Raw genomic sequence first — 26,234 nt, forward strand, 5'->3', positions numbered from 1 at the left:
GGGATTTTATTTTTACTTTTATTTTTTTTTAAATATGAACTCACAGGAGGACACAATGGGTCATCGTATAAATTGATGAATGTAAACTAGGTTGCTAGCGCCTGTGAATGGAGTTCTCAACAACTAGTTCTTCTCACTTGTAATAAGACGAAGTACGGTGTTAATGACCAAGTTATTCTTTACTACAGTCAACCTTTAGATGTGTTTTAGCCAAATGACATTTTCAGACCCATTTCTCAAATTGAAACAATGATTATGTCATGAAACTGCAGAAATCATCTTTATTGAAATAGAATCGCATTTTGCAAAACTGAAAACAACCCAAAATCCTGGTTTAGTGCGAGAAGCAAAACAAATAATGTAAAATTAATGTATTGAAACACATTTGCTATGCATCGAGTCATACAGGGAAAAACAATGACTTGTTCAGGTTCCTGAATTTTCAGACAATGGTGGACAAAAGGAATCTGCTTAGGTTGGCCACACTTTCTGCATTTCCGCATCCCTCGTGGTCAAATTTTGGACAAGAACATGACTCTTAAAGAAACGACTCATCTAAAATATGTAATTGCACTTGGTCTTACACCTCCTCTCTCTACTCTTCCTCCTCGACCACATAAACACCCAGCGGTCACTGAACTGGCTAAAATTGGTTTCTTCACATTATTAGCTGCAACTGTGAGCAGTTTTCAGTGTCACTTCTGCTACCTGTGCCTACATCATACATCAAAAGTATCAAAGTACAAAATGTGTTTTAGCAGGTGAACATTTTTGCATTCTGACTACAGTAGAGGAAAAGTGCTTAAGACTCAAAGTGACCACTAAATGGCTTCAGGCGACTGAGCATTTGGTTCAGACAGTAGGCTTTTGTGTTTTAGGCAGGCTTCCTTCTATTCTGGCCCTAAAACAAATACAGATGGCGGTGAAATCCATGTTCGGATTGGAACAAGGCTGTTGCCTTCATAAATGGAATCGTACATCGTTAACTTCAAATAGAACACGGGAATGAAAACAACAACAAAATGGGTCAGGCTCATTGTTTGTGTTCTGCACATGAGCCAACCTCTCTCACTCTCTCCATTGACGCATTCCCTCACGTCGGCCTCCTTTTACAAGAGAAGAACCAATGGCGACGCACGGAGCAGGCGAGCCCTCATAAACCGAACCCACAACACGGCCAGAGGAGATCACGTGACGCAACTGCGCAGCCCAATGAGAGCGCAGGAGACGGACGACTGAGCGTGTGTGTGCTTGCGTGGACATTTCCGAGAGAGAGAGAGAGAGAGAGAGAGAGAGAGAGAGAGAGAGAGAGAGAGAGAGAGGAGAGAGAGAGAGAGAGAGAGAGAGAGAGAGAGAGAAATGGGCTATGTACCCACCCGCGCGGATTGTTTTCACCATTACGCACGGAGAAACACTTGGAAGAGGAGAACGCGGTTCAGTCAGGAGAGTTAAAACCTCGTTTTTCACACGCACAGGTGAGAGACTACACACACGCGTGTAAAAAAAAAAAAAAAAAAAAAACGCGCGCGCGTGCCCAGAAGCACGCATCGTGCAGTGGATCGCGTACGTGGTGTGTTATTTGCCGCAGTGTGAGGCACGCTACTTGCGCGAATACACAATCCGCAACTTTGCGGATGCAGGCAGGGTCTTTACACTGTTAAAACTCAAAAGTCATGGCTGTGTGCACAGTTCAGGTTTAGTTTTGCGTCCTGCATATCTGAAGTTATTTGGGCACAGTATATGTTGAAGCCAGGCAGAGGTTACTATAGGGCAAATTACTCCACACTCCGTTTAGCCAATGTGTGCATTGAGTATTTATCTCGTCTTGATTTCTTTTCTTTTCTTTTTATGTGAATATCTCGATGAAGCGTTTGTATTATTTTTACTAATTAACAAAATAAATCAAACGTTTTTGGCTTATTTGAGAAACTAAATCACGGCATTTTTGAATAAAGGGAGACAGCTATGTAATGCAAGTATTTCTGATATCGTATTATACGGAATAAAATACGCGCAAGAGCGACTTTGAGAGAACTGATAGTTCACTTTGCAAAGCGGGATTTACTCACCGAACACTAGATGGCGCATTCACTTTTTATTTTAACTTGCCCATGATTTGCAACATTTCATGGCTTTGAAGTATCTATTCATAAAACAGTCATTGTTCGTTGTAAAGGGCACTTGGATGTTACGCCTAGAAAATCAGGCTTGTTTGCAATCGTCTTATGGTGTGTGTTATAAAAAAAAAAAGGAGCAAGTAATATTGATTAAATGCCATCCATTCTGTATTTGCTATTTTTCCCCCTCGAGACATGTGCCTCTGCTGCTTTATAGCAGCTGGAAAATGGGAAATCCTGATTCCACATGGTCAGTGTACACCATATGTACGGCACACCTGCTGTAAACACACACGCGCGCGTACGCACGCGAATGCACACACACACGTGCAGCAGGCAGTGCACTTGGGCCAAAAAGTCGTCATGTTCAGTAATTCGGTCTGCTAGCTTCCACATTTCTGTGAAGCTTGTGGACCCTTGTAGAACATTAACCTCAATGTTCATGTTGGTAAAGAGAGTGATGCTAGACTGGAGCCGCTGGAAGTAATCAGTAATCATTTAAAGTACCTAGGATTCAACTTTGTCACAAAGATGTATTTCCAAACGGGATAATTGCAGTTGTTTTGTCTTCCACAGGAGGATGAAAGACATTTGACTGACAGACTTCATCTTGAGAGCAGAGCAGAGTCCAGCTGCCATTCACCCTAACAGGAATGGTGGATCACTTACCGGTTGGTGAGGAGACCTTCCTGTACTATACAAGCTCATCGGCGTGTGACCCCAGGAGCCTCTGTCGCAATGCCAGCGAGGTGGTGTCCCGAGGCGTCATGGTAACTGACGGGTGCATCTACCACCCCTACCAAGGGGTGTCCTCTTCACCTGGGCTCTCTGAGGACGACCTCAGCATCTCCTCCAGCCCTCGATCCTCCCTCTGCTCCAGCCCAGAATCGCCGTCGCCCAAATCACACGCTCACGTGAACTCTGGCTATGAGGTGAGGAGCTCTTCTGGAGGCGAAAGTCAAGACAGCCTGCTTGACCTCCTCCTCTCGCAGGAAATGACCACGTCAATGAGCTCCGGCAGTAGCAGCAGCAGCAGCTTGCTCTCCATACCACCTCCCTCACCTTACACTGCCCCTCTTTTACCTATGGGCCTCACTTGGGAATCCAAGAGGGACCAGAGACTGGGCCTTGTGGAGCACCAAGCCAAAGAGGACTATTGTGAGTTCCCAATTCTCCTGGATGAGTTGCAGGATCCTGCGGCGATTCTTTTTCAGCCCACTCTGGAAGAGATTGAGGAGTTTTTGGAGGAGAACATGGTGGTGGCGATGGAGAAGGAAGATGAGGGCAGTGACGAGGCAATGTCACCAACACCAGAGGACTCAGAGACTGAACGGGTAAAGACAATAGCTATAGATGTCTTGCAGAACACGGATCAGACTGTACCTGTGGCCCATTCTCCACTGTCCTCTCACACAAAGACCAAACAGACACGAAATGCATTTAACTTGGATAGTTCATCAACACTCGATGTGAGCTGTATAAGTTCGAGTTCCACTTCCAATGAAGTCGATGGAATCAAAAAGGAAGACTGTGGATCTCCATCAGCCTCAGGAAAAAATACCAGTGCTGCTTCCAGTGTGCCAGTCATCTTACAGATCCAGCCCATCCAGATCAAACAGGAGCCTTACCCCTCCGCCATCTCAGATACTCAGACCCAAGAAGCTCAATTCCAGAAGTCTCAACCGACACAGGGGGCATTGGATATCAAGATTGCCCAGCTTCTGGTCAACATCCAGGGCCAAACCTTTGCCTTAGTGCCTCAGCTGCTTTCACCAGCGAACCTTGCATTTGGGAACAAAAATTCATCTAAATTCGTACGGATCGCACCAGTCCCCATTGCTGCCAAACCCACCGGTCTTGGGGAAGGGAGTGGAGGAACCACAGGGGTTCTCGCTGGAGGGCAAAGGTACCAGAAGAGTGCAGTGGCAGACCTTATTAAAATGCACAAGTGCTCTTTTCCGGGCTGTAATAAGATGTACACCAAAAGCAGTCACCTTAAAGCTCATCTGAGGAGGCACACTGGAGAAAAGCCTTTCGCATGCACATGGCCTGGTTGTGGATGGAGGTGAGCAAAGCCATTATCATGTACATGGGGTTCTAAGTATTGGCACAGTAAGCACTGTTTCTGGCATTCAAGGTACCTTAGAAGAGTAATCATTGCTCCAGGACCAAAAATAGGAAAAGGTGGAGCATTTGATCACAAACTGGTGTTTACAATACAAAATACAAAGATTCAACCTAACATAACAAACCTCAGTGTATTATATAGGTGTACTTTCGTCAGGAAAAAAATGTAGCACAATTAATTCATTCCAGGGTGAAGCTTCTACCCTCATAAAATGATCAGGACAGGCAAATTATTTAATTATTTGTTATTATATTGAATAAATTATTTAATTAGTATGTGCTAGGCCAAAGCACAGTGGTTCAGCTGGAAAGCGTTGGCCTCACAGTTCTGAGGTCCCGGTGTTCAATCTTGGACCCACGTGTGTGGAGTTTGCTTGTTCTCTCCATGCCTGCCTGGGTTTTCTCTGGGCACTCTGGTTTCCTCCCACATCCCAAAAACGAGCCACACTAATTGGACACTCAAAATTTCCCCAAGGTGTGATTGTGAGTGCGGCTTTCTGTCTCCTTGTACCCTGCGATTGGCAGGCAACCAGTTCAGGGTGCACCCTGACTCCTGCCCATTGACAACTGGGATAGGCTGCAGCACTCCCCGCGACCCTTTTGAGGATCAGCGGCTAAGAAAATGGATGGATGGATGGATGGATGGATGGATGGATGGATGGATGGATGGATGGATGGATGGATGGATGATGGATGGATGGATGGATGGATGGAGGATGGATGGATGGATGGATGGATGGATGGATGGATAGGCCAATGCAAAGTCCCTGTAAATAAAAAATACATACAGGATGTCTTTTCAAGTACTGTCACATTGCTGTGCTTTGAGCTAGAGCTCATAAAGCATTGAGTATGTGAAAAAGATTGAGTTTCAGATCTGATTCAAACACTAGAAAAATAAGTCAAGAAGACTTCTCAGTTGGAATTGGTGTGAATTTATTTCATTTAAAATGCTTTAATTCGGAGGTTAGGCCAAAATATCAATGAGGAATTTCTGACTATGAAATCAAGTCACCACTAATCATCTGTTGCTGCTGCTGCTACTATTGCTGCTTAGATTTGTTAAAACCACAGCAATCTGGTATCAACAGAATGCTTGGGGTCCCCTGGACCCATGGATTTAATTCAAATGTTACATCAATATGCAACAAAAGAACAACAAGAACCAACAAGAGACCGTAGTAGACTCCTTTGTCGTGTAAACAAAAGATCTGTGTGTCATGTTAATAAACAACATAGACGTGAGTCCAATGTGTCTTCCAAGGTGCATGATATTTATTTTGCTTTCTAACCGCCAAATCCCTAAGTGACTTCCTTGTCGTCACTCTCTGTCGCGCCCTGCTGACGTCAACACAATCACACCACACCGTGTTGCTAGGCTAACTCTGAAATGCCACTTGCTGTCAATAAAGCACATACCTTCACCAAATGTTACCTGATTACCCCAATTTATATCATTAGAAAGCATTTTAATGTGTTTTTAGAAAATGTATACAGTACACCTCAGTTCAGGGTGCACGCCCACCTCTTCCCCAGAGTAATTTGAGATAGGCGCCAGCACCCCTGCAACCCAAGTGAGGAGAAAATGGATGGATGGGTAGAGGGATGGATGGATACAGTATAGGTCAAAATACAGCTGTGCTATTGTTTTTGTCCAGGAGAGTCACATACAGGATAGTTCTCGGTCTCGGCACATTTTCAAAAAATATCTTCAAATGAACTGTTTGCATCAAGAAAGAAATCTAGAGTCAATGTTGAGAATTTAAAAACATTACAAACACTTGTGTAGACAAAATGAAAATGCGGTGCAGACATGTCATGTTTTACTACTATTGTGACTATTTGAAAATGACTTAGCATTTATATATGTGTGTGTGTGTGTGTGTGTGTGTGTGTGTGTGTGTGTGTGTGTGTGTGGTGTGTGTGTGTGTGTGTGTGTGTGTGTGTGTGTGTGTGTGAAATATCAACTCCCATTTATACATAATAAATATTAACATTGGAACATTGCACTTTTCAAAAAGAGCATCATTCAGTTCAGGTTGACTTGATTGAGGAGAGGATTGAAACGTCTATGATCAAACAATTTAAAAACTCGGGTTCTAAATTGTTTTGATATGCGCAGGGCAATTGCCGGCTCAGTGTCGCCCCTATCTATGTGTTTTTGTACCATGGTAAAAATTTCTGATTAGATTAGAGTGTCTTTTGAAGTTGACTGAATGCAGACTTTGCCCCCGCTCCTTATTGCGCTTGTTTGCTCACTGTCTGTGTGCACTTTACACACACACACACACACACACACACACACGCACACACACACACACAGACACGTTATTATGGAATCAAGTTCAAAGTTTTTAGCTCATGACGTACATAGTCAGTCATGAAGTTTTTAAGGTAGCAATAAGGTTCATCTTCTCTTCAACGATTAGACCGCAACCAAATAAAAGCAAATTACCTTTCCAAGACACAAATGACAACTTTTGACCTTCAGATCAGAACAGACCTCCTCTGCATAGTTTTGATGCTCAAAGTGCATGTCGCATCAAGCAGGTGTGCAGTCAATTCGCCTCCTTCATCCAGAGTTCAGACTATCAAGCGCGTTCTCCATGACACTGTGGAACGTTTCAGGTCGCAAACAATCATTTCCGGAACACCGGTCCAAATTTGTTTAATTGTCAAAGTCATTTTTCAAGGAAATATTGGCTCTATAAATAATCATAAACAATAGTTGAACAATCATAAAAGCTACATTAACTATGGGAATTCTCATATATCGCTTCAACATTTTCAACTGTCACTCAATAATATAAGTTTATCCGCCATTAATATCGAGATGCAACATCATGGGCTGTGGAGGTCATCATTCTCTCATCGCAGTTTTGTATGACTTCAAAGATCACTGCTTCACAAAAATGTTGCAAGAAGCAGAAAACTCCAGCATTATTAACGTTCCAGTCTAGTATTACTGTATACGCTTTTAATCCAAGTGCGCTTGTCCTAGCAACAACTAAACTTTTAGAGCCTTGATCTGACGTCAGCATTACAACGTAACATATAGTCCTCCAATTCTGCTCTTCACCCCTTGCCAGGAGGTAGAGGTGAATCGGGACGTCCTCCGAAGAGTAACTTCAGAATAGATCCATGTGTGAGGGGTAGGGAAGAGTCGTATTTCACTGGCAGGGCTACTACATATAACTTGAAGAGAGTCATATTTTGTCATTGCCAAATAGTTCTTCTACTCGTTTCATCTCTCCGCCTCTTTTATGCTTTACATATAAGTTGTAATTGTGGAACACTGGTACGGGATGTCAAGTCATATGTTAACACTGAACATGTACAGGCTATATATACTGTATGTAAGTGTGTACAGCTCTGACCTGCATAAAGACTCTTATTTGAGGTCGGCGTTCGACAGCAATGCTCGAACCTAAACAGTTGACTGTCATAACATGCATGGCTGCGTGTACTTGACAACCCGTCACCCGATCAGCAGATTGTCAGCTGATACATTCTTTGTTTCGGCAAAGAACAGCGGTGTTGCCGGGCAGTCACACCATCTGATTTATCTTTAGCTAGTGACACCTTTAGATCAATGCAAACTAGAAACGAGAACAACTTTGTTGACATGACAGTGATCCACGTGAGAGTATTCTTTTGACCAGTAAACCTTACTGAAACACAAATTCTCAAGAGGTGTTGTTTTATGCATGCAGGGTACTAACTAGGGATGCGTGTGATTATGGAAGTTGCAAAGTGCTGCTTTCACCTCTGACTGGACACGAACAGACTCAAGAGAGATATACAGTACGAGTTTTTCAAATGCCTACTCCAAGTCAAAGAAAGTTATGCACTCATATAGCTTGGTGTTTCGGTGCAGCGGTGGCAATTTTCTACATTTGTCTAATCATACAACCCTTTATATATGTATTGCAAATCATTTTGAGACTTTATGGGCTGTTTAAGTCCTCTTCTTTTCTTAAAGAACCATCGTAAGAAGATATTGACAAGCATGCTTCGTGCAATCAAGAATGTATGTATTGACGCTTATTAGCCCTACAGCGCTTTGTTACATAAACCACATTCACAGTCACATCTGTTCCACCGATAACGACGTGTCGGAAGCTGGGCGCACGTGTGCACCTTACATGCAGAACAGGGAACCAGGAAAAATTCCAGTGTAGATGGCCAGTGTGAAAATGGCTATGGTCATTAATTAGTGAATGGCATCCATGAATGTGGTCCTTCTTCGAATGAGCCCTTCGTATCCATAGAGGCACGTAGTGAAACGCTCTGCTTTAATTTGGCAGAGTGAAGCAAACCAAAAGTTAATACAGTTTGTACACGCCTCATTCCACATTTGCTTAAGTGTCATTTTTGAGGTGGGCATGTACAAAATGGTCCCACTATTCTGAGCTGTTATCCATGCTTAGAGCCGTGCACATGTGTTTTCCCACACACTGATATGTATACTTCCAGGTATGTGCAAGGCTGCAGTCACGCCAAGCTAGCCCAAGGGCAATTGGACTCAAGGGCCCTCCGGTCACCATCAGTTTTGAACTCTGTTACCTTGCATGGTGCACCTGGAACGGACAATTACAGATAGTAAAACTTCACACGGGTCCTGGTGGGGCTGTTCAAAAGTGAGGGTTTGGAGACAGTCCTTACAAAATTGTGGGTTAAGACTAGCAATCCATTCATTATCTATACTTCTTAGCATGTTCAGGTTGATAGGGAGCTGGGGTCTGTCGTAGGTGACTGGCAAAAAGCCAAGTACAACCCGGACTGGTTGCCAGTCAGTCACAGGGCATATTTAGTGTTAAGAATATCACAATTTTACCAAATGAATGTCACCTCATGGAGAGTATCTGTTCTCTATGATTGAAGCAAAGATTGTGTACATGGAGCCGATATATGTGGTATTGCATCTAGTTCAATGTCTAATAAAATATTTGTGGAATTCATCCATCCATCCATTTTGTGCTCTGCTTATCCTCACTCGGGTTGTGGGCATGCTGGAGCCTATCCCACCTATCTTCGGGTGAGAGCCAGGGTACACCCTGAACTGGTCACCAGCCAAATGGAGGACATTATTATTATTATTATTATCATCATCATCAGTCGTAGTAGTTGTTGTAGTAGCAGCAATAGTTGTTTAGGAGTATTGTGAATGGCATATTATCCACTGAGCATGTGGGAGCTGTCACACTTCAAGCAAATCAACACAAAATGAAAGTCTGAATGTTTTTTTTAACGTCTTTTTAGGTTCAAGCTTCTCCATTCACAAGTGTTGCCTCAGTAATCAAGTCAATTATTTTCGCTGAATGACAAAGACTGACTGATCATCACCTGACTTTAGATGCACAGCTTCACTAGTTAATTTTAATGATTCTGTGGTTTATTAATAGGCATGATTAAAAGCTAAATGCTAAAGTCGTTTGGTGTGTTCCAGTCACAACATCTCCAATCCACTACGAAATAAATCATATTTCCAAAGAATACTCATTTTATGCTCACGACCTAAATGGAGCAAGACCAATTAAAACTACTGACTCTTCTAAAACAAAAAAACATGAAAAGCCACTATTTTTAAGCCTGTAAATATCATTATAGCATCTAGTTACAAAACAGTTACAATTTTATTCATGTGTATTTGTAAAAGGTACAGTTTAGATTAGAATCATGAATGACTTAAAATGTGTGTCCCTTTGCCTGATGTTATTAGGTCACCAAGATAAATATAATACCGGCAATAAAACAAGTAACAGCATATAAAGAGTTTTACGGCATGACAATAAAATCATTTCTCACACCTGCCAAATAAATACCTTCAATCAGTCCTTTGATACCTCAGCAGTAACTTTTTTAACGTAAGATATCTGTTCTGCAATTGTCTGTTTTTTTTTTTTTTTTGCTTTGAAAAAAATGTCACAAATATTGATTTTTTTTTTTTTTTTGCACAATTCCAAATGATAACATTTTCCCAAAACATTACTGAACATGTTTCACATGACAACAATACAAATAAAGCTTTATTACAATATGACACAAAGCTACTTTTCAGGATTCAGGCCGTTTTAAAAATGCATTTCCTACAAGCACTGCAGCTGTGATCACAAATTGTAATGTCAAGCCAAACAGTCAACCAGTATTGGACGTTTAAACTGCAAAATCAGTAGGGTTTGCTGTATTACACTATGTCACTTGCTCTAAAAGTGTCAGTGAAATCCGAATTGGCACCAAGTTAATTCAGCTTCGATGCACAATACCAATAAATATTCATCATTGCAGCGATTGCACCAATAAATTGTCTGATTTTCTGCTCTTGCATTTCCCTTTTTAAGAGTTGCACATTCTGAACTCTGCCGGTTAGCCATTCTTTATTGTGGTGCCATCAAAATGATGACTAGGCCGGTTATGTAATCTGCGTCTAAGGTGGAAGTGACGTGAAATAACTGAGGATGACCGCTTCACATCACTCCAAGTTATCGCCCCAAGAGAAAAATAGGGGCACCTCAGGGATCAAACCAATTTTACAGATGAGTCTGTTCTTAACAACTTGACTAATACATGGACATGGAGAGAAATTGTGTGCTGAAATGTGCAGACAGTACTCTGTCATCCACTTAAACCTCCCCTGTCATGATCTCCACGCTGCGGCGAGCCCATGGAGACCAGAGGCCAGGCAGGCCAGGAATAGACAAGGATTTGCGGCGCTGATGTGTTGGAGCTAAATATGGGCCACCTCCTCAGCTTCGCAGAAAAAATGCAGCCCAATACACATGCAGAGCATCACGCTGCTCAGCTTACCATCGTGTAAAGTAGCTCAACTTTGCTCTTATGGTATTTGGCACCTTACAGTATCTTTTAGTGATTCCTAACCACAGTAGTGTCTCGTGAAAGTTGTGTCCAATTTCACTTGCACGTGTGAAAAGAAAAATCCCTTTAAGCTCATGTGTTGTCTTGATAACCCTGAGAAGCAAAGGATTAACATATCCTAAGTCACACTTTCTGTCTCCGATTAATTGTTTTTTCCTGTTTCTCGCCTATCAAGTTCGAGGCACAAGAGAGGGCTGAGTTCTTCCATCTTGTATGCTCTACTATCAAGTCAAAATGATTGCTTTCGTAAATATGACCAAAATTAAAATGGCAAAACCTCTGCTTTGAAAATAATTTAAGAACTAGAAATATTATATTTTTGTTCATTTATTTATGGCACCGATGTACACATTTATTTATGGCACCGATGTACAGTCATGGGCGCAACACTGAGATGCTTTTCCATTACATGAAACGCGGAACAATTAACCTGTGTATTCACCAGCTGCTATTCATACAAAAGAATAATAGCTTTGTTTCACAAAACAAGCACAGAGTTTACACAGAATACATCATTTTAGGGGTAAACTGGGACAAGATCATATTTTTTTCAGTATTTTGGTGACATTTTAGTGTGGTGGCATGTGCTGACACTTTCCAAAGTCAAAATATGAGCTTTGGCTCAATAAAGGTTGGGAAGCCCTCCATTATTAGGCTACTACTACTTCATCGTATGTGTCAGAGAAGTAAAAAATGTCCTGTTTGTGATTTAAATCTGAATGTAGTGAGTGAGCATTAGGGGAGGCCAGTTGAATATTGTGGAAAGTGTCGATTAACGCTCATTCTGAAATGCACTCAAATGTTCTAAATCCCATTCTGGCAGGTTCTCGCGATCCGATGAGCTGTCCCGACACCGGCGCTCCCACTCCGGAGTAAAACCATACCAGTGCATCGTCTGTGAGAAGAAGTTTGCCCGCAGCGATCACCTGTCAAAACACCTCAAAGTCCACCGCTTTCCACGAAGCAGCAGGACAGGCCGCTCTGCAAACTGACCCCTTGCGCCCCCCCCCTCCCGCTCAGAAAGACTGACGCTAAGCAAGGGGCGGGGACATGAGGACGTGGGGGAGGATCCATGTAGCTTGCACCGGACTTGTGTGTTCAAAAATGCGTGTGACATTCGTACTGTGATCGTTGAATGGTTGGCCATGAAATGACTGTAAAAGGATAAAAAAAAATGTTACTTGACACACAACCCTTGTGTGGAAGTGGAATAAGCTTCTTGTACAGAACAACTTTATTTTTGTCTCACTCAGTCTTGGGACTAATTATAATTGAAGATCAATTTGCTGTTCAGAGTATTTTTACACTCGCAGGCGTGTATATCGTTTATATCCAAAAAGCCTTATATAAAAGTTGTATCACTGAGGTTTCTGGTACACGACAAAACCCAAGTGATTCATTTTCTTTTTTTTTTTTTTTTACCTTTACGGAGCCAAGTTTTGCCACACAGGATCAAGAAACACATGTGTTATGATATTAATTTAATATACTGGACATTTTATGGATTAGCTTTGTGAATAATTGTGGCCTTGTTTTAATTAGTCCCCTGCCAAGTGAAGGGACTACTATGGTTTTGGTCCTAGTCAAGTTTTTATTCAGTGCCTCTTAGCAGAGGTGCTGACTTTCAAGTTCGAACAAGTAGGTAATTGGTTTTGAATCGTAATTTCTACTTTTTACAAGTCGCTGCTACTAAGAGGCAGCTTTGAAACAGCCGTCTTCAAACTGGAATTACTGGTGTTTGTTAAAGCTAGAACTAAACACATTTAGAAGACTATACACTTTGACTTATCTTTAAAGTCCCTGTAAAGTGAAAAAGAGCATGTGTTTTCTATTTTGACACGCCATAGTGAAGTGTTCTTAACAACCCATCCAAATTTAAGTGGTTAAAATATTCGACAAGCCTATAAAATAAAGCTTACAAGGCATCAATAATTAAGTCATTGTTGCTGCTCTCACATACCGTGCACTTTTCCACTCAATTCACTGAAACCAACTGTCAATCAAACACCAACTCCGTCAAGCATCTTTCGCGTTTGAGCCGTGCAAATATATATATGCTCCACAACTAAGCGTGTACTACCTAGTTCGCAGTCTTTGCACGTTTTCAGCAATTTTCACACGTGTATCGTTTATTTAGAAACAGATCTCTGAATTGACTTTACAGGGCCTTTGAGAAATTAATGTTTATGTTTGAGGGAGAATGTGCATCATAGTGACACATTTTTTTTTTTTTGCCAATCACAGCTCTCAACCAATCCTCCTCAAACTGGAATTCGAGGTCAGTGTCAAAACTAGCATCTCAACGTTGTTCAAAGATATTGAAGAACTGTATTGATATCCCATTCTATCTATTACACAATTGCCCGAGGTATAACTGTGCCTTAATCAGTCACTTCCAAACATGTTCGGTTTTGGCACATTCAATGGATTGTGTCATCCACCAGGGCAATAACCGTTATGATTTGAAAGATCCCATCCAAAAAGCTGCAGCTCTGCTCTTTCGAATCAAGGAAGGTTTTGCGGGGTCGACACGCTGCTTCCTTTCTGCTTCTTTTTCCATACATGGAGGAGTAAACGCTGCATTGACATTCCTTTGAGCGTCGAATATGTTGCTCTGTTGAATGGCGGGAAACCAACAATTAAAAAAAAAACATGATAGAAGAATAACATTTCCTGTCAAAATTGTGACATTGTGTAATTTGCATCGGCATGCGATACATTTCTGGTTGTCTGCCCTCACTGAATATTTTGAGAGTTGCCGTGTTGTTGTATTGTGGTCAATCTTGACTCAGATCTGGGCAATCGTCTCGCATCTAATTTTTTGTCACCAGGCAAATGAAAATCAAAAGCTGCTCCTGGTTTATCTTTTTACGATTCGGGAAACACTTTGTAATTTTTTTGTGTGACAAGTGAGCTATTTCGTAAAAACTTCATGTCAATCCCATTGCGTCCTGTCAAACATGAAAGTAGAAAATTAAAAAACTTGTCAATGGAGACATTTTTCAGTGTGACAAACAATTTTGATCTTCTCTGTAAAAAAAAAAAAAATCACTAACAACAATCTAATTTCTTGACAGATTTAAAATTTTATATTTCAGACAAAATTAATGATTTGTAATTTTTTGTGGCCTTTTGTTGAGTCTGGTATCCTATTAAATCATACAAAATAGCTCCAGACCATGAAAGAAAAGACCATTCACAGCTAAAGTTTCACATTCTTCCTGTTGTTGCTGCTTATTTAAGACAAGCTGTATAATAATGTAGATGTTTCTAGGAGGAATCATGAGTGGGAGCAGTGATAAGCTTTTGAATTCAACCTTGTCTCAAATAACATCTTTGCCTTCCTCCCTGCCTCCATTTTTTAAGAGTGATTTACTTTTAAACCGCCGTGGTAAATACTAAAGGACTGTGGACAATAATGCATTTAAAAGTGATACAGATTTGGTCAAGAGCGAAAGAGGTAAAGCCGCTGCTAATAAAATGTATGACATAACAACATCATATCTTCAAATACACTAACATCATATCTTCAAATACACTACAACGAGCAAACAATGTTTGTCCGCAAAACAATGCACCTGACACAGAACTTTAGAACTCTGACGATGGAGGGATCTTGGCTGGTCTGCCAATAGTTAAACATACTCCACTAAAATTGGGAATCTAGGGTCACCTTGGCAATGACTTTTCTGCAAATATTTACTTATTCTTGTTAACTGTCTGCGTTCAATGCACATTGATCTACAAATCTGGATCTATTTATCTTTGAACTGTTTGCTTTATTGTCTGTCACCCAGCAATGACATTGAGACATTTATGATATATTCCTGGTACTGCCTGGCCTGCGATCACATCTTTGGGTTTAGAGTCAGCTGAAAAACTTGAAAATAGGACATTTTCCTGCCTTAAAACGTGCCTTTGTTCTTGAATTCTTTGGGAACAGCAGCGTTTGCTTCCATTCATATTATTATTTTTTTATGTCTGCGTGTTATTAGCTAAGGTATTTGTGGCAAGGCCAACAAATTTTCTCATCGGTTTGAGACTAAGCTTATAGATTGCTGAAATCGAAATAGTGCAACTCTTGTGTTTGAGGTGAAGCATGTGAAAACGGACCGTCAACTTTGTTATACGTTTTTGTCATGTAAACTCATGAATGTATGTTGTATAGACAATTGAGAGAAGAAAAATGAAATGTTCTGTGATCATGAAATATTTTCTGTAAAGAACTGTACAGTAGATTCAAATACATACTTATAATATGCGCCTCATGTCAAGTGGCTTCATGAAAAAGGCTTTATAATGAGTTTATGTTTAGCTTTACACAGTAAAAATGTGATATTTTTTAAAAATCATTCCGCGACGCAAATTGCATTTACAATAAAATAAAGGCAAAGCCAACTGTGTTTTATTTTGTACTGTACCAGTCTAGCATCACACTAATATGTTCCTGCATAAATGGGCAATATCTGCATCAAAAAAAGGACAGGACTGTAAAAATTGATAGCGGGACAATGACAAGGGAATCTAAAATCATATTTTTGGCTTAGTAGAAAACTGTGAAAGTGTCACGTCCCATCGGAAACGAGAGTAGGACCCAAATGCAGGAACTCGGAAGACGCAAGGTAGTTCAAGAAGAGACACGTTTATTCTATGCAAAGGAAGGGGATCAAGCAAGCAGTCCGGTGCAGATGAGCGGACAGGCAGGAGTCGGTACACGGGAGAACAATCAACGCAGGCAGAGGTATCGAAGGAGTCAGGCTTACGGGGTTGGTCGGAGAACGGACGGAGGTCGGTACACACAGGTTCAGTCAGGAATACGAGAGTGCTGGAACGGGACATAAAGCTCAACGACCTGGCCGAGGACCAGTCGTCACCGAGTCCTATATATACGGGGGATGATCAGCCCGCATGAGGCACAGGTGTGTGCCTCCCAATTAGCGCAGCCGCACGGGCACCCGCACAGCTCGTGCTGAAGCAGCAAGATCATGACAGTACCCCCCCCCCCCCCAAAGGCACGGCTCCCAGACGTGCCTAAACGAAAAAACAGACACTAATTAACACAGGCAGGGGTGGGCGGAAGGGGGTCCGGAGGAGGGCACGCCCCCCCCTGAACCCCAGACTGGTGGCCATCCAGGCCACCAAACACGAGGCGTCCGGGTGGACAGGTCAGGAGGACGACCCGGACGCCAAGCACCAGGGTCCCCACGGGGCGATTCGGGCGGACGACCTCTGTGAGGAACCAAACGGCGAGGCAGGAACCAGAACGAGACAGGCCACTGCTCCAGACGAGAACCTCCCACGCCGTCGTTGCAAGACGACCAGGGATTGGTCGCCAACGAGGCCAGGTCCTGAAGCGGCTTGGCGAACTCAGGAGCGAAGAAGATGATGGAGAGCAGGACCAGAGCCATGACCGCCACCCCGAAGTCTCTCCAGCTCCTGGGTGGCTCCACAGAACTCCCCAGCTCCTGCTGGACAGGGACGTGAGAAGGTGGCGGCGCCAGTACCGCCCCCTCCTGGACAGGAACGTGAGGCGGCGGCCCCAGTACCGCCCCCTCCTGGACAGCAACGTGAGAAGGCGGCGGCGCCATCACCGCCCCCTCCTGGACAGCAACGTGAGAAGGCGGCGCCAGTACCGCCCCCTCCTGGACAGCAACGTGAGAAGGCGGCGCCAGTACCGCCCCCTCCTGGACAGCAACTTGAGAAGGCGGCGCCAGTACCGCCCCCTCCTGGACAGCAACGAGAGAAGGCGCCGCCAGTACCGCCCCCTCCTAGACAGGAACGAGAGAAGGCAGCGACCCCGTCGCCGCCTCCTGGACAGGAACGAGAGAAGGCAGCGACCCCGTCGCCGCCTCCTGGACAGGAACGAGAGAAGGCAGTGACCCCGTCGCCGCCTCCTGGACAGGTACGAGAGAAGGCAGCGACCCCGTCGCCGCCTCCTGGACAGGAACGTGAGAGCGTGCCCGTCGCCGACAGAGCAGGAACGGGGAACGTCCGCGGGCCGGTCGCCACTGCCACTCCAGAGCATGGACGAGAAGCGGCTGTGGAGACGTCGCCACCTCCTGGACAGCAATGTGAGGTGGCATCGGGTCGGTCCCCACTGCCACGTGAGCTTGTAATGCATCCGTTGAAACGGCAACGTGGGCGTGGCGCGGTGGCGAATCCGTTTCCAGGGCAACGTGAACCTGAGTAGGCGGAGAGTCAGTCGAAACTGACACGTGGGCGTGTCTCGGGAGCGGGTCAGTTCCGACTGCCGCGTGAGCTCTGCTCGGAACCGCCAACACTGCGACGTGCACTTGAGGTGGCGAGTCTGTTCCCACTGTGGCGTGCACTTGGCAAGGGGGCGGGTCGGTTTCCACGGCAACGTGAACCTGAGTCAGCAGTGAGTCCGTCGCCGTTGCGACGTCAGCGTAGCTCGGCTGGTTCGCCAATCCTTGGCGGACCTGGGCCGTGAGAGCCGTCAATTCGGCAGTCTGCCTCTCTATCTGCGCCTCGTGGTTTGGCAGCTCCTCCTCCCTCTGGGCTGGAAGCTTCGCCACCAGCTGCGGGTCTGCCGGTCTCATCATTGCCGGCGAGGAGTGGGAGGACGGTGTCTTCGTTGCCGTGCAGCGAGAGACACCACGGAGCGCCCGGCCGGGGCGTCTCCTCTGGCCGCCACGTGGAGGTCCCGGGTAGATGGCCAAGCGGGTTCCCTCGTACCGATAGGTGCACTTGGATCTACCGGGCGAAGTCGCTCGGGTGCTGGAAGCGCGGGAAGGCGGGGCAAACTGACAAGGATCAAAAGCCGGGCAAAGAGACTCAAAATCAAAGTCGTCGGAGTCGTACTCAGGCAGCCCGGCATACAAATCACGGTCCTCCTCATATTCCGAAAAGTCAGAGTCCAGAAGAATATGAGGAGCCGGACGGGTTGTGTTCGGGACGTATTCATACCTCGCTGGCGGAGCGTAAGACACGGGAGCAGAGGACATCAGAGGGCCTACCCGGATCGGACAGGCTTGGTCCTCCGGCAGACGGTCTACCTTCCGTCGGTCCCTGCGACGTCGGGTCGTTCCTGCTGGGTCCTGTATCGGCCAGTTCGTTCTGTCACGTCCCATCGGAAACGAGAGTAGGACCCAAATGCAGGAACTCAGAAGACGCAAGGTAGTTCAAGAAGAAACACGTTTATTCTATGCAAAGGAAGGGGATCGAGCAGGCAGTCCGGTGCAGATGAGCGGACAGGCAGGAGTCGGTACACGGGAGAACAATCAACGCAGGCAGAGGTATCGAAGGATTCAGGCTTACGGGGTTGGTCGGAGAACGGACGGAGGTCGGTACACACAGGTTCAGTCAGGAATACGAGAGTGCTGGAACGGGACATAAAGCTCAACGAACTGGCCGAGGACCAGTCGTCACCGGGTCCTATATATACGGGGGATGATCAGCCCGCATGAGGCACAGGTGTGTGCCTCCCAATTAGCGCAGCCGCACGGGCACCCGCACAGCTCGTGCTGAAGCGGCAAGATCATGACAGAAAGCCAAAATCCAATGTGATCTTAAATTGTATTCAGGATCTTCAGAATAACTTTGAAAGTCGGGGACGGAGGGGTTGTGCAGTACTTTTTCAGCACTTTTTACCGGTCCGATGGCACTTTTTGCCTCACACATAGGGGCACTGACGAGAAGGGTAAAAAGTGGGGGGCCTCGCAACTTACCCCCAGTTCTGCCGCCTCTGAAAGTATTGGTCATCAGAGATTGGCGCCAGCACACCCGTGACCCAAGTGAGGATATGTAGTGTAGAAAATGGATGGATGGATAGATGGATGCAAAGATATTCAGTACAGCCACCTCAAATAAACAAATAGATTAAATAGGCTGAAGTCAAAAGCAAATTCATTCACTTTGACAAGGGTAGAGTATTTATTACAAAACAAGCATTAAAAGTCATGTAAACGAACTTGTGTCTGCCTGCACATGTTCCGTCTTGATGTGAAAGCTCTAGTGATCTCATAATTTTTGCACTTGAAAACATGGCGATTTTAGAACAGAGCGGGTCTGTGACGGAGTGCTTGGCTTTTCCTGCTCGCAACTTGTTTTAAGCAAGCTGTTGCTTTCATAAAACTGTAAAAAGAATCATAACTACTGTCCTAGTTGTGCATAGAGAACTGACCTCCATCTTGATAAAAATCAAGTGATGTTTACATTGATCACCGCGCCACACGTCTGTGAAATGCCTTTTATGATTAAATGGTAGTGGTACATGTATTGAAAAAGTAATAATAATAATAAATAAATTAAAAAAACACCCAATAAAGTGTTTGTTTCCTTGGGAATACTGTACATGTGCCAGATATATTCTGACCATAAGTCATCAACTCAGCAGTGCAGCAGTGTAAAATGCACATGTGTCATTTTCCTGTAAGTGTGGGAAAGTAAATAGCAGCTTGCCTGCACTTTAGAGGACAATTCTATCCCAATCTTGACAAAGTGTACTCACCATTGTCCCATGCCTTATTTTTGGTAGAAAAACAATTATGCAACACAGTAAAAAGGAGCAAGGGGTATAAAATTCATTTGACATCAATTCTGCCTGAAAACAGGGAGAAACGGTAAGCTTTAATGTACTTTGCCACCCCAGCCCCCACCCACCCCGTTTTGGCTTGCATGTGCGATGATCAGATCTGTAAATGAAGAGACAAAAAAAGTGTTTGTGCCACATTGGAGACATTCTCTCTTTTCTTTCTTCGCAAGTTCTGTGAGGCATAAGTATATAATCATGCACACTTTTGTGTAAAGAATTGAAAGAATTTATAGTGATTGTGCCCCTTGGACCATGATGTTCGCAGATGATATTGTCATATGCAGTGAAAGCAGGGAGCATGCAGAGGAACAATTGGAAAGATGGAGACATGCACTGGAAAGGAGAGGAATGAAGATTAGCAGAAGTAAAACAGAATATATGTGCGTGAATGAGAAAAGTAGAGGGGGAAGAGTGAGGCTACAGGGAGAAGAGATAGCGAGGGTGGACGACTTCAAATACTTGGGGTCAACAATACAGAGCAATGGAGAGTGTGGTCAGGAAGTAAAGAAACGGGTCCAAGCAGGTTGGAACAGCTGGCGAAAGGTGTCTGGTGTGTTATGTGACAGAAGAGTGTCTGCTAAGATGAAGGGCAAAGTTTACAAAACAGTGGTGAGGCCGGCCATGATGTACGGATTAGAGACGGTGGCACTGAAGAAACAACAGGAAGCAGAACTGGAGGTGGCAGAAATGAAGATGTTGAGGTTCTCGCTCGGAGTGACCAGGTTGGATAGGATTAGAAATGAGCTCATTCGAGGGACAGCCAAAGCTGGATGTTTTGGAGACAAGATTCGAGAGAGCAGACTTCGATGGTTTGGACATGTTCAGAGGCGAGAGAGTGAGTATATTGGTAGAAGGATGCTGAGGATGGCGCTCCCAGGCAAAAGAGCGAGAGGAAGACCAAAGAGAAGGTTTATGGATGTGGTGAGGGAAGACATGAGGGCAGTTGGGGTTAGAGAGGAAGATGCAGGAGATAGGCTAAGATGGCAAAAGATGACACGCTGTGGCGACCCCTAACGGGACAAGCCGAAAGGAAAAGAAGAAGAAGAAGAAGTGCCCGTGTGTGTGTGATAGAAGACATTTGTTATTTGCTAGCTAGAATACAATAGTATTGCTGCATCTTCTGAAAAATCTGATGCGAATGTGGAATTGATTGTTGATTAAGTATGGGCATGCCAAGCGCCTCTCAAGCTCCATAGTGAACTCTCCAAAATGCACATCCATCTCTCAGGCGTTGGTTTTGAGGATCCAGTTTTGCATAGAACAATGTTTTTGTTTTCAGCTAATTTCATATATCCACAATGAATAATTATAAAATAATACTCCAATTCACTGCAAATGTGCAGGACAATTGTATGCCAACATGACGTATGTACGTCATGTCATGTAGGGCTACACACTGCACAACTTTTTTTTTCCAGTTAGGCTGTGATAGGCCGTTGCAGATTGTCATCCATCCATCCATTTTCTGAGCCGCTTATCCTAACAAGAGTTGTGTGAGTGCTGGAGCCTTTCCCAGCTCTCTTTGGGCAGGAAGCAGGGTACAGCCTGAAGTGGGTGCTAGCCATTCGCAGAGCACATAGAAACAATCATTTGGACTCACATTCTCAACTACGGGCAATTTAGAGTCTTTACTGAACCTACCAAGCATGTTTTTGAGGAAATCCACAAAGACACGGGAAGAACAAAGCAACCTGTTAGATCAGTGATTTCCAAATTGTGTGCCGTGAGCGCTCTTCGGGTGTGCCGTGGGAAGTTATCCAATTTTATGTAATTGCTAAAAAAAAAACCAACATTGATTTCCAAGAAATAATGTATCTTTATTCATCTATTTATGCCAGTGAGGCACAATGACAGACAGAACAAAAAATATCCTCTTCTATTAGAAGGCAGGAACTACATATGGTAATTAATCGCTCCATTTTTGGTGACATTTACTTTTGCTGGTGTGGTGGATTTTTCAATTGTAAAATATGTGCCTTGGCTCTATAAAGGTTGGAAATCACTGTGTTGGATCAACGGTGCATAAGCAATGATTACTATAACTTCCGCATCTCCAATGGAAGTAAATTTTACATTTTAAGTTGGACATTTTTACACCTCAGGAACACTCCACTTTCCAAGAATTGCAGGCAGCCTCAGAGTTCAATGAGTCACACCGCTTACACAGTTTCACGCCCTTGAGCCGGTTATGCACAATGGGTGCAGCAGAAATCATTATAAATAAAGAAAGAAAATGAAGCACAAACAGAAGACTGTATGTGTCAGCTACTTGAAAAATGAAAAAATGAATCTCCAGGCTTTGAGAACGGAAATATCTCATTTGTCATATAGAGGACCAGAATAACAATGAAGAATCAATTGTATTATTTTTTCCATTTCCATTCCATTTGGCCTCCCTTCCAATGTGAAGCTCCCGGGGAGAGAAACAGTACAAATGGTTTCCCATAAGTTATATACGGAACATACTGTAAAGTTGGGAAATATGATGAATGTCAATTTAAGATATGTCCCACATGGTAAATTTGCATGGAAATGAAAGCCCCCTGTAACTTCTGCTCACGTTCATCTTCTCTCTCTCCACCGACTACTCAGCCACCCTCTCCCTTGGCTTCTTCAAAAAACTGTTGAAAATATTTGTTGTTGTTGTTGTTATTTTGCTATGATGCCTGTTTTTCTGAGTCGTCATGTCGATCAAGCTCAAAGAGAAGCAGCTGCAAAAGAAGGTTGTGTGCGCGCCTCTGTGATGTCTGCTCTCCCAATAGATCTTGTTGATTTATGGGAATGTGCAGTCATGGAGACAACAGAAGGATTTAATCCAACACATCTGGAACCAAGCTTCTCCTTAGAGCTGCACGGATCAGACTGAACAAAAAACATAAAACAACAATATAGAGATAATTTGTGGAGATAATTGCACTTGGCAAATACAGGCAAAGGTAACCAGTAGAATGACAAACCCAAAACTCTTAACTGCTTATAGTCAGGCCCCTTCTGTTTTTAATGATTTTTTTTTTTTCTACAAATATGAGCCGGCTTGAAGTGCCGTTCACAAAGCTTCACCAAATTGTAATGTTAAAATATCTCCAGCTGATTCAAAATGCTGCAGCTCGCCTGAAACACGTAAAAGGGAGCACATAATTCATATTATTTTCCTCCCCCACTGGCCGCCTCTGGCTTCTTAATTTTTTCATTGTTTTTCAAATTATGGAATGATGTCTTCTGTTTTATGTCGGATTTGTATGCACTGTACATGTATGTTTACATGTTTGTACAACATATATGTATGGACAGTATGAATGGGAAAAACCTCTGAGAAGGAAATTATGGGAATCTGTACTGACTGAGCTGAAGATACAAAGCTGGTTGAATATTTTTAAGACTGATGCCGAGTAATGACTGAATGACAACAACACTACAGCTATTGCGTCGCTGATGGGAAAACTGAGAAGTTTCATCCAACAAGTGAACTTTGTATTGTTGTTCTTTTAGTTTGTAATGTGATATGTGAATTAGCTTTATTTTAAAAGCCTCCTGTTGACAGCCGTTTCTCGCTACAATACCTTAACATGTTGTAGTGCTGTGTTGCATATAGTACGTGTTTTTGTTTTTGGGTTTTTTTTTTTTTTACATTTAGCAGCACACTTCTCCCCATAAACCACAAAGAAGTGCTCACACTGAGTTATGTTCGAGGTTAGTGTCATTACGTAACACTAACTGTATCATTTAGTCCCAGATGTCAAATCAGCACACAGGCCATCATAGTTTGCAAGTCTAACTTGACTCTAACCTTCAACTTGTTTACACTGTCTGCTTCATCTTCCAATACATTGACACACAGTTTGAAGAGTACACACAGAATAATATAAGTAATATAATCACTGAATAATATTTGTTGTGTAGTATTTCAAATTTATATTCCGTTTGTATGCGATACATTGCAAAATGAGCCCACTCGAGCTTGTGCTCATAAGTCATCAATGACAAATGTTTGAACAATGCTCATTAAAACATGGTGATTGGTCCAAGACTGAGCGGACACAGAGATTAGAAGGGTGCTTGGCTCACATGTCACATGGATTTACAAGAGCTTCAATCTCAACGAGACCAACTAAGAGTGAGGGAAGGTGGGACAACTTTTTTGGATTAATTTGAGTGGTAGATCTTACATACTGAGCCACATCTTTTTGGCCAACAGAGTAGGAAGGGCTAGGATTCGGTGGTAGTTAGCTTGTACGTGAGATTTCCAGAAGACTGGACCAGTGCAGTAGACTCTGGAACATAGGCCCATGAACAGTAGGACTGCACTGATGGAACTGTAAAAACTTTTAATCTGTCATAATATTTAAAAGTGGATGTTGATGTTTGCATTTGGGGTTAAGTTTGAAGAAACGCAGTGTGGAACAAAGATTGAGAAATAAAAGTTGCCAAACATATCAACTTTGACGGTACAAGAGACAAAAGCAACTATATTTAAACTGTCAGACTACGACATGAAAAAAAAGATGAAATATGATCCATCTTGCATCATCACATACAAACACACAATTCTGCCAATAATGGGAAGGTTAGCTCGCCAAGTCAGAGTCCAGTTAATATGCACACTCCAGCAAAAAAAATACACAAATGTTATGTAACACCCAGTGGACTCTTTGCAATAAGTGGAAAACAAAGTACTTTCCTGTGGATGGTGGTGTCGCTGCAGTGGACAAAGATCCTGCTTGTGGATCTCAAGTCATCTCCGTGAACTCACTTTTTCCCTTAGTGTGATTTATGTCTGCTTTCTCCGGTTCTGATCATGGGGACACAGTAGCCTCCTAGTGCAAAGTATGTAAGGCACATGTGGGTTGCTAATAGAAGACAGCCTGGTGGTCACCCGAACCACTGAAAAGAAGAAAAGTTGGAGTGTATTTGAGTCCACTGAAATAAAAAAAATAAAAAAGCCGAGTTTAAACTGATGACTTAACATTGCACAAAATGTATTTCTGGCTGGGCAGAAATTTTAATGAAAATCTTTTGTACATCGTTAATTGAACACTCTAAATTGCCCCTAGGTGTGATTGTGAGTGCGGCTGTTTGTACCCCACCTCCTGCCCGTTGACAGCTGGGATAGGCTCCAGCACTCCCCGCAACCCTCGTGAGGATAAGCAGCAGAGAAAATGGATGGATTGATCTTTTTTTACATTTTGCCGTGGATGACTGGTCAGAGAATCTGCCTCACGGTTCTGAGGACCAGGGTTCAAATCCCGGCCCCACCTATGTGAAATTTACGTGTTCTTCCCGTGTTTGTCTGGGTTTTCTCCAGGCACTCTGGTTTCCTCCCACATCCCAAAAATGTCCATGGTGGGTTAAATATCAATTTTAAATTGCCCCTAGGTGTGAAAGTGAGTGCAAATGGTTAGGCACTTGTGAGGATAAGCAATTTTGAAACTGGACAGATGGATTTTTTTTTGCGTAAATTTGATTGTTCACTGAATGATAGATTTTTTTTATTTGAAATCCACATAATTTATCTGTACCACCATCATTTCCTTTTCTTGGGCGATGCTGTGTATTTTGACAAGATTTGAGTTTAAGTATACAAGAGCAGTAAAAAATTGGTTCAACTTTTTTTTCCACTCAATCATTCCAGAAACTTGTCTAGAGAAGATCTGTGTGGAGGAGTGGGCCAAAATCCCTCGTGCAGTGTCTGCAAACCTGGTGAACAACTACAGGAAACGTTTCACCTCTGTAATTGCAAACAAAGACTACTGTACCAAATATTAACATTGGTTTTCTCAGGTGTTCAAATACTTATTTGCAGCTGTATCACACAAATAAATCGTTAAAAAAATCATACATTGTGATTTCTGGATTTTTCGTTTTAGATTATGTCTCTCACAGTGGACATGCACCTACGATGAAAATTTCAGACCCCTCAATGATTTCTAAGTGGGATAACTTGCAATATAGCAGGGTGTTCAAATACTTGTTTTCTTCACTGCATCATTGGACTCTAATGTCATCCTGAAAAATGTATTATACTGAATGTAAAGTTTAGAATAAAGCATTGTAAATCAATACCAGAGTTCAATGAATTCAAACTCAAATTAAAATCAAATTAATCAAATTAAAAATTGTATCTTGTTTAGGATAAGCATGCGTGGTAACACTGCAGTGAGCACAGTCACTGTTTCAAAAGATGGTAGCATTGAATTTGAGATCATTAATGTAATCATGATGAGGCCATGACCTTGCTTGAAACCCAATCAAATTTCTCTACTGCTCAAAATGTATAGTAGGCATACTTGTATGGTGTGTTGTATAATACCCTTCATTGTAATGATTAATTCATTTCTTTCAGTGGCAAATTGCTTGCCTACACCTCCTCGCAACTTTCTAAGGCGATGAAACCTAGTTTTTATATCGTGTAATTTTCCCAAAGAACAGTTTTATTGATTGGCCACGCATATTAATGTTTTAGGAATGCCTCAACGTGAATTTTTGTTTCAACATGTGACTGGCTTCGTTTAGTGTTTGTGTTATGATTCACTTTCCACAGGTGAAAATTTTGATCACTTCCA

General features: G+C 43.1%; 1 protein-coding gene across 1 annotated transcript; it reads left to right on the plus strand.

The window, feature by feature from the left end:
* Positions 1-1,356: 1,356 nt before the first annotated feature.
* On the plus strand, positions 1,357-15,483 carry klf15 (Kruppel like factor 15). Its single transcript, XM_061833759.1, has 3 exons — positions 1,357-1,475; positions 2,694-4,182; positions 11,944-15,483. The coding sequence occupies exons 2-3, from the start codon at positions 2,771-2,773 to the stop codon at positions 12,110-12,112; spliced, it is 1,581 nt and encodes a 526-aa protein (XP_061689743.1). The 5' UTR covers positions 1,357-1,475; positions 2,694-2,770; the 3' UTR covers positions 12,113-15,483.
* Positions 15,484-26,234: the final 10,751 nt, after the last annotated feature.

This window comes from Syngnathoides biaculeatus, chromosome 2 (genome assembly GCF_019802595.1).
Source record: "Syngnathoides biaculeatus isolate LvHL_M chromosome 2, ASM1980259v1, whole genome shotgun sequence".
Classification (NCBI taxonomy): domain Eukaryota; kingdom Metazoa; phylum Chordata; class Actinopteri; order Syngnathiformes; family Syngnathidae; genus Syngnathoides; species Syngnathoides biaculeatus.

Coding starts and splice junctions, on each gene's coding strand:
- klf15 (XM_061833759.1), top strand. CDS start 2,771: ATGGTGGATCACTTACCGGTTGGTGAGGAGACCTTCCTGTACTATACA. Junction 4,183..11,943: donor TGGCCTGGTTGTGGATGGAG/GTGAGCAAAGCC, acceptor CCATTCTGGCAG/GTTCTCGCGATCCGATGAGC.